Source organism: Acanthopagrus latus, chromosome 21, assembly GCF_904848185.1.
Source record: "Acanthopagrus latus isolate v.2019 chromosome 21, fAcaLat1.1, whole genome shotgun sequence".
In the NCBI taxonomy this organism is placed as follows: Eukaryota; Metazoa; Chordata; class Actinopteri; order Spariformes; family Sparidae; genus Acanthopagrus; species Acanthopagrus latus.
The window spans coordinates 16869174-16884729 of NC_051059.1; the positions used below are offsets into that span (position 1 = coordinate 16869174).

The 15556-nt window shown below is 42.8% G+C and overlaps 1 protein-coding gene across 2 annotated transcripts in view; it reads right to left on the reverse strand.

Moving 5' to 3' along the window:
- Positions 1-238: 238 nt before the first annotated feature.
- The window catches only part of agap3 (ArfGAP with GTPase domain, ankyrin repeat and PH domain 3), a 131776-nt gene continuing 116458 nt past the window's right edge, over positions 239-15556 (reverse strand). For both annotated transcript variants that reach the window (XM_037083541.1, XM_037083539.1), the window contains exons 17-18: positions 5843-6098; positions 239-4138 (exon numbers count right to left, since the gene is read on the reverse strand). In XM_037083541.1, coding sequence (XP_036939436.1) covers positions 3908-4138; positions 5843-6098 — 487 coding nt within the window. In that variant the 3' untranslated portion in view covers positions 239-3907. The remainder of the gene's footprint in view (positions 4139-5842; positions 6099-15556) is intronic.

Here is a 15556-nt window from a genome sequence, read left to right on the forward strand (position 1 = left end):
ACAGGCTTGGTCGAGTGATCCCTGACAGAGTCTGTTACGGTGATATTGAGTTTCTCTGTGACGTTTGATGACGGCAACACGCAAAAAAGGGAGAAAACATGAAATGGCTCGTTGAAGTGATAGTGAGACTTTTAATTTGAAGGAGTCCCACCTCACAAGTCAAGCACTGGCCCAACGTGCACAGAGGCAACAGGAGGCGTGATGGATGACGAATGAACACGAACACGAGAAAAATGCGTCGATTTCCCCTAAATTCAGGGAAGGCTACATCGTTTTATTTGAGTGTTTATTAATAGGTCAACAGTCAGCCAAGCATCCAAGCATACAACATGTTACTCTTTAGCTTTTGCTTTGTTTCACGTTCTGAACGTAAAAGGAATTACAATAGGAAAATTAACTTGGAACAAAAAAAAGAACAAAAAAACAAAACAAAAAAGATATTTACATACTGCATTATAAATATGTCAAATGTACATCATTATACACAAGTACCAAAGATGGTCGGTTAATGTCGAAGACCAAATGGAAGTACCTTAAAAATATGCCTAAAGAGAAACAAACAAAAAAACAAAAAAACAACATATCAAAATATGGTTCGTGGGTCAAGGGGACTGTTGACCTAAAACCGGTTTAGTATGTTTCTCTAGGAGGAGGAGCTTGTCTTCAGATAAAAGCATTAAGCTAATATGTACACTTTACGTTGTGTTTGGGGAGATAAGACAGGCAGGCTCTCTAGTGTTGCGCTTCTTCAGCATCTACAGAATGTCAATGAGGGTTCAGGTAGTCACTATACACATCAAAACTCCTCTCGGACACTGAAGTGGACTTATTGAAATAAGTTGCAGAAGTCAAGTAGAAATCGGAAAATAAGGCCAGTACCAGGGTACAGTACACGTAACTTTGAAGGTATCTGGTTGAATTTTTGGCCGGTTCTGGGATGTCTTTGTAGAAATTGTTTGACATTTTGAGAAAAACTGTACATTTGCTTTCTTGCTGAGTGTTAGATAGGAAGATTGATACGACTCTCACACCTGTGTGCAAAGTTTAAAGAGACAGGGTTAGCTAGCGGAAATGTGCCAACCCATCCTAGTTGCCATGATATAATGTTAGCAATGGCAGTGTGGTTTTGCCGAAATTAGATAGTAAATTAACATAATATATCCTGTTTGTTTGATTCATACAAAAACAGAAGTGTAAAAATGAATATTTGTGTTTTTAAGAGGGAGTTAGCTAGTAAACCTTTCTGCTAACTAATCGAACGATTTGCTAGGATACGTCAATCACCTCCTGGCTCCAGCTCCATATGTAAAGATATGATATGTGCATGACATTTCCAAATTAAAACTTCTGAAAAAACAAGCTCAACCTTTTGTCCTTAATTTTTCCAACATGCCCTCTTTACTAACTTAAAAAGTGATGATATGTCAGTCCTCTAAAATGGCCTGAATATCAATAAAATGGAGGTTTAAATACATAATATGTAACATTTCCACACCAAGCTAACTGCTCAGATAGGCTAATCATAAAGATGTAACATTTATGGATTCAAATGTGAAAAAAAACAACTCCACTTTTGATGTATATTGTGTTGAGTTGAGTACTTACATTATCTCAAATGTTTCCAACAAACTTCAAGACTTAAAAGTGTTCAAGTTAAAAGTGTTTCATTTGCCTGTTGGTATAAGAGAGTCTGAGAATGAGGACGGGAGTCGGCTAAATGTACGGTGAATAAAACTTTTAACACAATTGTGTCCTTTTAATTTTGATTTGAAAGATCCCTAGTGTTATAAATTATATGCTGTTGTTTAATTTACAGAAAAACATAAATCTAAAAATAATAACTTAGCTGTTAGCTAGGCTAAGCTTATCACTCCCTGTCTCCTGCTCTCTCCTAAACACTCAGAGATGAGAGTGGTATCGTTCATATGATCAAAACCTCCGATCAAGAAAGCAAATATTTCCAAAAATGTCAAACTACTCCCTCACAATATCACTATCTCATCTCCTGGATTCACAAACATCCTCTTTCGACCACATATTCTTTTGCTGTGGGCTCTGACGACAGGAATACTGTAAAGCAACAACAGAATCATGAAGATATAAGGTACCAAGTTGAAAACTTGCTCTGTAAACATATACATCCTGCCTTTGTAAACTCATAAAAAATAAAAACGCTTTAAAATCTTTAAAAATGGCAGTTGAGTAAAAGGGATAAAACACTGTAGACATTGTGCCAACTCCACCTGAATTCACTTCTTGACCAAGTCCCTCTTACTATGAATGCATTGGCTTATCACGTCTGAGGAATACTGTACATTTGTGTTAATGCAAAGAGAGTCGAAACCAACAATGTTCCCTCTAATGAGCTGCCTCGCTCATCTTAATCCCTAAATGTCGCGCTCACTTGAACGTATTCTGTTAACGCCCTGCTTTTAGACTGACAGGTTCTCAGGATGGGGGAGGTTCAAGGAAAAGGTTGTTTGTTTTTTTTAAACCCTAAAAGTCAGAATCAGTTCTTATAAGGAACGAGGTGAAGGAACAAGAACTACTTTGTTTTTGTTTTTTACAGATGTCTGTACATTGAAACACAGTTACGTCCCAAAATATTCACTGAAGGTGTGTCTTCTCTCCAGTGTCCTTTCTCCATTGTGAATGAACAGAAATGCCCAGTCGCTCTCTGCTGCTGCACACGGTTAAAGACGAAGACGTACAAAGCACACAGTTATGTATGGATGCACACGCACACACACACATACTCACAGCACCATATTTGTATTTCACAGCAACAAAAGAGGAAAAATACTCTCAAGGGTACCAATTGTACAGCTTTTGGCCACAGGAGGGTGAAGAGATATATTCCAGTACGCTCGTGGGTTTTAAAAATTGTGTGAAATCTGGGTCAAACAATTATCAAGACAATCTGGTCAATCGGAGGATTACTCCAACAAAGACATCATAATGGTACAATTTCCCTGTTTCAATCAAAACCTTTGAATCTGAATGAATTCTGATTGAAGAGGCACGCTCACAAAACCATGTGGCTCAGTGGTCGTAAAACATTAAGCCGCTTAATTCCGTTATAGTCATGGACACTTTTACTGGAGGATCACGATAAGGGTGGCAAAAAGGAAATGACTCACTTTCACCCGAAAAAAAGGAATCGTGCAATCAACTCCTTTATGATGATCCAAACCCATTTTCCTGTGAATTAAGTATCTAAATCATTTGGACTCTTCAACCATAATTGCTTTGCCTTTGTATATGAATAATATGTCAAGAGTTTGATAGCTGTGTTGGAGACATGCATCATTACTAAAGCTCTAACAGCCACTGATATCATGGAAGATTTAGTTTCTTTCCCACATCATTGTTTTGTCACTTGTAAAACTATTCCTCACAGTTTTATGTTATTATGCCTCGGCTTGGAAAATTTGGGGGAAGTTTCTCATTCGCGTTCATTACAAAATCAGCTCGCGTCGCGGAGGAGGGAAGACATAAAAGGAAATGTTCAAGCATTAAGGAAATGCTTTTCGTAGGGTAGGTATGAATGCCAAAGTAAGTCATTTGTTTGGTTGACGCTTAAAAAACAAAAACACAAAAAAAAATAAAAAAACAAAAAAAAGCTTAAAGCTGATCATGATCATTTCAGACCAAGATTGAATGAATTCAACAAACAAAACAAGAAACAAATAATAATATAAAACACTGTACAATGTCCGAACCCCCAAACACCCACTTCTTCTTCTTTCGGGCGTAGTGGAATTTTCAACAATGTGTCCATCCCTCCTGATATCTCTCCGCTGGTACCGATTCTGGGTTACACAGTGTGAAACAGAGGAGGAAGTACTGGGAAGAGGCGGGGTGGGGTGGGTGGGCTCGGGGGTTTTGCGCATTCGTCTGCTCTCTCCTACATGATGCTGATGCTGCGGTTGAGCTCGCACTGGGCGTTGTTGTTGTTGATGTTGGGATTGGGATTGCGGCGGCCCATGTTGGGCGTGGCCACGGACGTCAGGCTGCCTGTGTCGTTGGGGCAACCGTGCTGAAGTAAGATGTCCGCGCATTCCTGGCTGCCGGCCCGCCGAGCGTAGGACAGCGGGGTCTGGCCACGAGCATCTCGACTCTTCACGTCCACGCCGTACTGCGGAAGAACGCCACAGGTGAGGAAGACAGGTCAGGCACAAGGTTTTGCATATTTTGGGGGAAGTTGCTAGACATTTTCAGGCATTCATCAATACGTTTTTTTGCAAATGAAAAACTCTTTGTGACATAAACACAGTTGAACTATTTTCCTACTCAGTGCACAGTTAGCAGCTCGTTTGAGTTTTCTGCATTTTTTCCCTCCCGATGATGATCCACAAGGATCGCTGTCTTCTTGGATCAGGCAACGCAAAAACATTTGGATGACTGAAGACATCAATTTCAACTTATCCCCTCCTTTTGAAAACCCTTTTGAACATAAGTTCGTAAAACCTAAACCTTGGTTTTTCTCCCCTTTTCCATTTTCTTAAAAAAGCACTGAAGTGGTTTGACAGTATGTGACAATATCAGGCTTACAGTATTATTTTGGATATTCTTGTCCCAATACTCCATTAAAACAGATATTAAAGCTTATAATTATGAAATTATCTGAGATATCTTTTTTCCAGACACAAAAGTGAACATTTGATTTGATGGACAGTCTCGGATCTCTTGTCTTGACTTTAAATGAGATTTTTGCCATGTTAAACACTATCCTCCGCACAAAGAAATGAAACGATTTCTACCATGCTGGTTTAAATAACGTGTTTAATTTACTTATTCTTTTTTTTTTTTTTTTTTACCTCAATATTTTTTTGGCCTTTTCTGGCTTTATTGACAGTATAGCTGAAGAGTGTGACAGGAAACAGGGTAAGAGACGGGGAGTGACACGCAGCAAAGGGACCCGGGCCGGAGTCAAACCCGGGTCCACTGCAGAGCCACATGGGTCGTGCACGCTACCAACCGAGCTAAGCAGCGGCCCATGTTTCACTTATTCTATTGCATTTCATTTGCAAAAGTACTCTGAACCCCTCCTGTCCCCTTTCTGAATGACCGTTGCTGAGATCTGCTCTGTTTGCTTTGTCAGCTGTCCTAAGAAAGTATTTTCACAGTTGCAGCTACCATTCCAGAAGCTCTATTTGAAATTTGTAGTTTTAGCAACCTCACACTTAAAATGTGTTTTTTCCTCAAAATAGACCACGGTCTGGGCCAAGAAAATAACTTGGATTCAGCATTTCTCCCCTGGAATTCATTTGAATCAGCGAAGAGAGGGGATTTTAAATAGCCCTGAAATCACCATGTTGGGAAATCAATATTCCACTTTATTTTATGGGTGTGTAGGCTGTTGGGTGTTTCTTGGAAAGAAGTGTGTAATCAAGTATTAATTGTAGCTGAGACAATTGTTTTGGTTAGTTTAGTTAGTTGTGTGGAGTTTGTAGGCAATTACTGATTCCCAGAGGAATTTCCCTGAGGGAGCTGAACCTTTTAAATAAAACTTGCAGGAAGACAAACAAAAAGCAAACAGCTAACACTGAAAAGTAAAAATCCAAATCATAAACATTTTTAGACACTTGGTGTCTGGGAGGGGACTTGTAATAAAACCCTGGCACATCTGGCAGGGTTTAAAGGGTTAAAGACCTTGTTGTTCAGAAAGATTTCCCTTCACACTTAACCTCCTAATTAAAACTCCTGTTTGTATTACGGTGCTGCTGCTCACTCATCATATACTGACGCTTCGGGACCACTAATCAACTATCTCACAAATCGGAGCTTTAACTTGCGCGAACACTTCACGCGCACAAAAACAATGTTCGACCCGACTCACCCAGATGAGGAGCTGTGTGATGACCACGTTGGCCATCGCGCAGGAGAGGTGCAGAGCTGTGCGTCCGTCTCCGTCCCCGTAGGTCTCGTTAACCTCCTCCTTGGTGCCGTGGGCCAGCAGCACCACCACCAGCCTCAGGTCGTCCTCCACCACCGCCCGCAGCAGCTGCTGCCCCAGGGGCACGTCCGACTGGGGCAGTCCCACCACGAACAGCTTCTGCTCGTACTTGGCTCGGATCCAGCGCTCCTTCTCCTCCCTGGGGAGAAGGAGATGACAGGGACGCTACAGGTCAGGCGGGGTGAACCGCGGTGAACATGTTACGAGCAATTTAGCACCTAAGTTAAGAAGTTTCTTAGTGCATAACTCATAATTCAGAGGCAGCTATTTGAAGACCGAACTGTGTGAAAATGTAGAATGTGGACACACAAGGGAAGCATTACAGTAATTGGCCTAAGAGACTCACTGGTGTAAAGTGACATTTCAAAATTATTAGAGCCCAGGAAAGCCACTAGCCTCCACTATCACAGTGGGAAATAATACAGCGAGATTGGCTGCAGAGATGAGAGAATGCCAAAGGGTATGACGCTCTGGGCAATATTCCACTTTCTAGTGATTACGGTCGACAGCAAGACGGTTAGAGCCTGGCCAGCTTTTCTAAAGGTTACACATCTTGAACAGCATGTCTGCTGCGGACAATACAGGAAGGAGGGGGATGTATTTTTATCAGCGCTGTCGGCTGTCAGTCTGAACCGGTGGATCCCCTCCACAAAAGAGGCAGTGTGTCTCCGGGCCCCGGCCTCCCTTGGGGTGGCTGGGCCCTGAGTCAGATCGATGGGGCTGAATGGCAGCCAGAGAGGGACGGTGGGACGCGGGGCTCCTTCACTCCGGCAGCCTGTGGCAGAGAATAGAGACCGACGGAAGGCTCCGTCCTCTATCGCCGGGCCAGAATTCTATCTATTGCTCTACATCTTGACCCCCCGTTTCATTCTCTGCCCACATACAAACCGTCCAAATAAGAAAAGGAAAAAAAAAAAAAATCAATATCAATATGTGAATGACTGAGCATGCCCAGTGTGGCACTAACCCCCGTGACCCTGTCAGCCTGTGTGATAAGGGGAGCAGAAAGAGGCCGTTGTTTGGATTTGCGGGTGACTGACAGAGAGGAGAAGGTTTTGAGCGGATAAGTTGAATCGGCGACGCCGGCTGGAGTGACAAGGCCCTCGTGGGACTCGCTATCAACAGGCCGAGGCCCAGCAGCGAGTAGAGACTGACAATCTAATTCACTTCAATTCTATTTCATCACAATCACAGTGACAACGAGCTCAGACAATACAACTTAATTACCAAAATCAACCTTTTAGATGAGCAACGGAACATCACGTCCACACATTATCTATTATATTAAAGGGTTAGCTCACCAAAATTACAAAAAAAGGATTTTTCGACTGTCATGGCTCACTACTTCACTGTCGCAGATATACTTGCAATAAACAATATTATTTCCATTTTAGGACCATTTTATGTCACTGATATATTGATAATACCATAGCAAAGTAATGCTGAATTTGAACTTTGAATTGCTCAATTCAATAAATAAAAGTAGACAAGCACAATCTCAAATAGAAGTTTTAAATAAAATATAAAAAAAAAGCATATATAATTCTGTGCTGAAGTTTCATAATGGTCAGGAAAACTTCTAGTGTCACGTTTGCTAAAATGTTATTTATATTCTTAAGAAACAAAATCTCACAATAGGTAACACTGAGGTCAGAAAAAATGTTTGAGGTCATTCCATACCATTTTCGTACCTCTGTATCGAATATGGAAGCAAGCAAATTTTAGATTTTTCTCAAGAGATGAACAGAACACGGCTTGCGTACTGTGTGTTAAGAACAACAGCACCCAGGCAATTTCACACATCTAGCACTAGGGGATCGATCTCGATAGGTAAGTGACTTCGTCAAACATCTGGGCAAAACAACATTGTATTTGATGGAGACTGTTTTCAGCTGCGGATGAATGAATACACATTTGGTGGCTTAGTGAGTTGACAGCAGCAGGACGTTGCTTGTGGGTTTACCTTAGATAAAAAAAAATAAATAAATAAAAATACAATGCCCAGGTTCTCCATAATGACAGTGTGACTCACTGATGTGTTTTTAATAGTTTTTTGGACAACAGTGAGGGGCTGAATAAGGCACAGAATTAGCTACATTGAGCTTTGGCTACTCATGGTTGGTTTGGTCTGTTAATGGGATGTGTTAAGAATTAAGAATAGGCATTTTGCCTGCCTTATCCTTTTAAAAAAGCGGCAACATCTCATTCCTGAAACAACACTCTGGTTATTCTAGATCCTCAAAACCTGCTCGAGTTAAACCAGAAACTGTCCACTAGAGAAAGTAATTCTCTTTTGTAATTTGTTTGAACCGACCCGGAGTATATCTCCGCATTTTCAATTACAGCAGCAGTTTTAACAATAGTGACCGCTTCAACATTAGTCACTCTCTCTTTATTACGACCTTAGCGGCTAGGTGTCAGGGCTGCCAACTTACCACAGACAGCAGCCATTTTCAGACTCATATGTCAGCTGCCAGGCTCACTTCACGGAGCAGTCTGTCTTGCACAGAGGAGCCTGGCACCGGCCCAAACTACAGGAGTTAAGGATGTGATGGAAGAGGTACATGTCTTTATCAGAGACCAAGCGCAGAATGATTAACTGCAAAACACCACCAGGAGCTCGTAAAAGGCAGCCCAACCCATATGTTAAGATAGTCTTGAAGCTATTGCGCCTATAAGCATGCGGCTGCATTTCTGTTTAGACCTCAGAGAAAATGCAGAGGAGAGAGTCCTTTACCCCACCAAACCATAGGAAAATCTTTTCTTTAGGATGAAGGTATTATGTGGGCAACAATACAGCCCTAATGGCAGGCAATTGCAGTGGCTCAGAGTTTTATGGTGTAAGACCTCCATCAATCCCTGCTCAGTCATTATGTGCGGACAAGCCTGTTAACAAATCAATTGGCCTTAGAGCCGGCGGACTGCTCGGAACAGGAAGGGGCCGTCCTGCCCTCCCCTCTTATTTCCGGTGAACTCTTTCAATACAAGAGGAAAAGAAGTATGTCAGAAAACTCTACAAGCAGCTGTAATCCTCAAGGCAACAACAAAAATTTTTTAAAAAAACAACAACAACAACAACAAAAAAAACTACAACTTTAAACAAGAATCTGAGCGTGGTTAAAAACTGTCGAGCTGTTGTCCAAAGTTTGTTTCAGACAAGCCAGATCATGAATGAGATGCTGAATCTGTAGAGCCCAGTGAATTGATATGAGCTAAATGAGGCAGAAAGTTAGCACCAAGACGTGAAACAAAAAGGCTGAGGAGAGCCATTAAGAAGACGTCAACATCTCAGAAAGGAGCCCTGAGGACACTTTGTTATCCTCGGCTACGAAATCAGCCCCGAGGACCTGCGAGGAGAAAAGGCCTCACACTCGCTGCTGATGCTGAGCTCTCAATTCAACCACAGTTCTCTTTACATGGTTCGACTTTAAGAGAGAGAGAGAAGACGGAGAAAAAAAGAAGAAGCAAAAAGCGACGAGGCAGTGTTTTTTTTGGAAAAAATAAATAAATAAAAAATAAATCCTTAGCCGCTGCCACTTGAAAGACAGAGTGTGAAAGGAAGTGGAATGGTAATCCCGCCTCTGTCTTTTGTTTGAAATAGAAAAACAATCCAAACAGAGGTAGGGTTTAGACAGTCAGGGGGGGAAAACTTGAGACCCTTGAAAAGGACACTTCCTCACCACAGGAGGAAGAAAAATAAAATCAGCAGATTTAGCATGTCAAAGCGCCTGGACGGAGAGGGAGGGGAGGCGCAGAGGGGAAAGGAGAGTGAATTTTCACAGCATGGGGGGATATTTAGGAAATTGAACTGATGGTTACTCTTATACACACACATACACACACACACACACACACACACACACACACACACACACACACACACACACACACACACACACAATCCAGGCAAACAGACACCAATTTCCCCACCCTTGCTTGAGCACATACTTGTTCTAAATTTCTCTGTTGCTTAGGGGACAGAGGGGAGTTTAAGGTTCCCAATAAAAATGCCTGTGTCTCTTTTAAACTGAAAAAAACAAGAGCCGTTTGCTTCGCCGCAAACTCCCTCCATTATCCTGCAGCTGATGATCGCTGTTCAACTTTTCTATCGCTAAGAAATCTTGGGGCCAAACATCAAAATGCTCACAGAGACCAAAGTGGAAATGGGCTCCTGTCCAGAGCTGGTGTCTCCTTTCATTTGCCCACGCAGAGCCCACCTAGATAAAGGCGAGCCTTAACAGTAGAGAAAGGCCTCTTTTATAATTCTATTAGAGCTCTGTCCTTTCAGCTCTCCGTTGAGCAATGGATCCTGACCCTGACTTAATTAAGTGGCAAATGGCGGAATGATTCTCCTAAACCCAGCCCACGGAGTCAAGAACACATGACTGAATTCAAATAAAGAGGGACAAACAAGGATAATTAGTCAAGCCTGAAAGACAAAGGCAAAGGGGAATTTATAAGGAAGGGAAGGGAAACTGAGACGGCGGGGGTGGAGCCAGTGGCGGAGTCGCCACAGAATGACCAATCTGACTGCCCGCAATAAAGGTGCATTGGTCCATAGGAAGAGGAGGATGTCCGTCCCACCACTCGAACCATCTTTCAAACACACACTGAGTCCTCCTAAACAATCAAAGCTTCTCCGGCTCCTCCTACTCCTCCCCGAGGATCCAAATTCACTGCGGACACATCAAATAGACGCAGTGAAGGGGAGAAATGGTGGTGGTGGTGGTGGTGGAGGGAGGGCCCGGGGTCTGACCAGCCTGAACAGACCTCACAGTGGGGGTGGGCAACTTGTATGGGACCGATTCCCATGCAGCCAGCAGCTTCACTTCCACAAACCGAGGGGAGGGAAGAGACAGAGAGAAAGTGAGGAAGAGGGACAGCGGCAGAAAGACAGAGAGGGGGCTCGGAGGGGAAACGACAGAGATGGAAAAAAAACAGGGAAAAAAAGAAAGAGAGAGCGCACACACACAACGGGGAGAGAAAGCTGGGGCCCCAAAGCATCAAAGGTTGCTAAGGGCGAGAAATGAAGGAGTGACACAGTAAACGCCGCGGCGAAAAAACTGCTAAATAAGGCCCCCCCACGGTCCAGCGGGTACAGTGTAGTAGACGGGGCTCCGAGAGGAACAGCTGCGAAAGAATTAAGACAAATATTTTTACAAGTGGAATACGTACCACTCCCCCCCCCTTTTTCGCTCCCGTCCGCACAGATGAGCGGAAATTCAAAAGGTTGTTGTGTCGGGGCTCTATAGAGAGGCCAATGGGAGAGCATCTGGGGTGCCGTGGGGCAGGCGGAGGGACGAGTTGAATATATTGTGACATTAATGAGGTTGTCAGACTCCTCGTGATGGAGTGGCTGTGTTTTTGTGCCAGCAAGACTAACACCCTTAAATGCTCATGCTGTTAACCCCTGCTGAACCCTCGCCTCTCACACAAAGCTGAGGGGACGATAACACATGCCCTGCTTATGCATGCAGCCTGCTTCACGTATGAGCACGTTCAAAAAAAAAAAAAAAAAGGGACTGTCTCCGATCGGTTTTCCTTCATTGGGAAGATTTTGTAATGCTAACAATTTCACAACTGAATTGCACAGTTGAGTAGACCGTGCCATTATGAAATCAGCCCTTCCCTCTACCTGGCTCTGAAAAAACCCAGTGGCATGTGGGCAATTAGTGGCTGTGGTACCACTTCTCCCACACAGGGCTAATTACTGACCTGTGGGTTTCATTTAGAGAGAGAGAGAAAGGGAGAGAGAGAGAGAGAGGGAGAGAGAGAGAGAGGGAGGACATGGGAAGACCCAGTCATTCATTTGTCTTAATTAATTACTCTTCTTCCACCAGGGCTCCTGGCAAGGCCGGCTATTCTAAAAAGCTCTTTTGAGAGTTGGCGTTCCAGCACTCCTAACCTGTGAGTAGCCCCCCCCCACCAACTCCCGTGTTTTTGGAGGAGGACAGAGGCCACTGGAGCAGAGTGAAACTGAATGGGCCGGTGTTGTAAACGCGACAAACAGCAGCTCGGGAGCAGCGACGCCACCGCCGGAGCGCAAGAGGTTAAAAAAGGAGGCAGCGGGGCCAGGTTTGGAGAGGTTAGCGGTGTGATTCATTTTTATTACCACGCAGCCCCTGCAGGCGGCAGGAGTGGCAAATTATTTCTGAAACAAAGTGGAGGGCTCTCATCAGAGCTATTACCTGCCTGTGGCCGAGGGCGGCGCGGAGCCTACAGAGGGTGACAGTGAGAGGCCTGCGTCAGTGAGGGATAGCCGTCCACATCCGTCCACGCTCCAGGACATCTCCCCCAAATGAGAACTGGTGTCTGTGCGTGTGTGTCTGTTTCGCCCTGAGTGTGTGTGTGTGTGTGTGTGCCAAGAGAAGATGAGGGTAAAGTTAGCTGCTGGACCCCCCCCCCCCCAAAAAACAGTATCCTTCCAAACGGTCTGTGGTGTTTTCTATCACGAATACGCCAAGCAATTAGAGGTGACGTGCAAAACACAACAACTCCCGGGTGCTAATTAAAAGAACAACTCCCCTCCAATATGCTGACTGCAGAGATCAGCCACGACACACAAATTTATGATCCCGGATGTGACTACAGCCCAGCCGGAGCTGACTTCCACTTCTAATGCATTCTGCACCGCTTTTTTAATTAGGCCTGTATGAATGTAATTGTAACAAATGTCCTTATTAATGGTTAATAAATCATACATTCTTTACGGATCAGTTGTAAGCCATGAATAAAAACAACTTCCTCAGGATGCGGGAAAATCACTTCTAACATTCTGGAAAGACGATCTGGACCCAAGTCAATCAATATTAGATAAATGATACCACCAGCAACTGCAGATCTCATGATTAAAGGCCTTCGTATATGAATTATCAACCTCTAGAACTGTAGGTGATGGCTTATTAGAAGGTGAAAAACACCTAAGCATTAATTAATCGATGAAAAACTCATACTATCAAAAGTAGAGTACCAAAAAATGTCTCGTCATCCCATACCAAATTTCAAGACCTAAGGGTTTAATTTCCGTGTCAGTGAGCCAATAAGCATGCAGCATGCTTCTTGTGCCAAGATCTAATTTTGCTGGTGGATTACATTCAGGAGGCTGTGAGACAGGGCTCACCACCTGTACGTGAAATGTAATCTTTCAGGTGAAAGTGGAACTCTACTAGACTTTAGGCCGAGCTTTTGTGTCGGGCTGGAAGACAGTTCTTTTGTTTATGTTAGCGGACTCTATTTCTATGCTAACATTAGCTGCCTCGCAAAGAAATCCACAGCGCGCCAGCATTAAACAACTTGAACAACCGCCAACAGGCTTGTAGGCAACTGAGAGAGGGTTGCGTTACACTCCTTTCACATATGACCGATAAAAGAGGGAGTACATGTATATAATACATGTAAATTGCTCCAAATTGTTTTACCATTGCTCTTGCTTTAAAGAGAGACACTGAGACTAAGCTAAAAAAAATCCTCCACAGGCTTGTATAGGCAACTGAGAGGGACGAGCTCAGATATAGCTAATACAAAGTTATGAGTACATGTAAACTATAACAATTTGTTACATAGAGCTGCTTTAATGACTCATAACTGATGTAAAAAAGTGTTAGCATATAACTGAAAACCAATTCATACCAACTTGACTTCATAAAGGGCGCTGTGCATTCTTCTCCATGGTCTAAAAGCAGGTGATGCACAATATAAGCGCATATGCACAGATACAAACATGCTTCTCATTACAGTGCCTGTAATCAGTCTGACATACGCCTGCAATCCTCAGCATTGCTGTGCGGCTCTGCGTACGACAAATCTATATATTGTGTTCTCCCGATACAGAATATCATAAGCCAAACCAATCTTGTGGATGAACGCCTTTAAGTTAAATCTCAAAAATGCGAGGGCTAAAACTAGTCTTGCGGGAGACATTCAATCAGACAGTGAGTTGATATTCAGGTAGTTACTGAATCGTTTAGATTAGGTGTCACTAATGTTTAGTGGGACTTGGGAGCCATACACTGCCTGCCTGGGTGCCATCACAAAGCTGCTGCATGTCACAGATGTGACACAATTAAAATCCTCTCATATGTGCTCCGCTCAAGTTAAGAGGAGCTTGCGCACAGATGGGGAGTCATGTCAGGATTTATGGTGTTAAAAGAAAGAAGTGGGGGAAAAAAAAAAGAAAAAAAAAAAAGCCCACATCCCATTAAGTTGGTTGTAATTCATCATTCGTGATAAAGCAAAAAATAATTTCGCAACGTTTACCCCACAAGGGTACATTGTTCTATCAGCAGCAAAATCATCAGCATCTCAATAACCAGTGGCCATGTGTGATATTTACAACTGCTGTTTTTTTGTCTGAAGATTAGTTATGCCGCAAATGAGATTTATTGTTTGACAGCAAGAACTAATGGAGGTGCTGCTGCGGGATAAGATCGGATTTTTTAGACAATGAAGAACCTTCCTGCCCGAGGCGACGTGGGACTGACAGTGGTAGGGAGAGGAATCAACATCAATAATCTTTCATCAAGTCCACAGCGGAGCACTTTAGCACAGATACCATTCAATAAATAACTGTAGGCCATCATTCAGTTCTGAACTGGCCAGAGAGCGCAGGATGAGGACGAGACCTGAGACTACCAAGGGGATGGAGACACAGTGAGAAAATGTTCATTGGCAATCTTTCAAGTTTTGTAAATGATCATAATAAGTGCACATTAAGAGACCTCTCACAAAAGACTGTAAGATTAGTTTTGTGCAGAGCATTAATGGTAAACCTGATCTGCTGACAAAAATCCTTAAAGACGCAGTGTGAGGGCCTAAAAATGTGCCATGTGTCAACTTAATACACAAAACAAATATGTATAACTGCTAACTGTGGCTACCATTAGCTAGTTAGCTAACTATGCAGCTAGTGCTCCTATTAGCCATCTCCTTTTGAAGAACAAAGTGGTTCAAGGCTAGCTAGTTAGCATGCTAACTTCAGTCGGCTAGATATCTCTCAACGAATGTCTTTGAAACATGGTCAAAACTTTTATTTTGTCTCATTCTGTATATAATTACAATACATTTGTGAATGTATTAAACTGAAATTAGTACATACTGCACCTTCAAGTAAACAATAAAATAGATACAAGAAAGCAATGCCTTCATAAACAGAGCCATTAATTAGTGTGACTGTTAATCACAAATCAGGGAGAAGCCTCAACGGCGGCCATTTTCCTTCAACTTCACACTCAGGGTGGAAAGCTCAAATGCCCTTTAAATGAAAAATTATATAAACTACCAATAGTTTCCATTTTCACAGCTTCCTCATATATTAGCAACTAGATAGGTAAAACTGCATATTTAATAAAGCATTAGATTCCATTACCACTTCCAAGCTAGCGATGCCGTTTGATAGTGAGATGCTACAATATAATATCAGCCCACATCTTGGACACATTTATTCATCCCTGACGCACTCGATGCAATCAAATGGTGATATCAGCTAAGAAGTAGTTGACTGCCAATGTTAGCTAATATGCAGTCAAATGTGTTGTTTTACCTTGAAATACGGCCCACTATCCCTCAGGATTATCACTTTCCATTGTCTTTTCTGTTGCT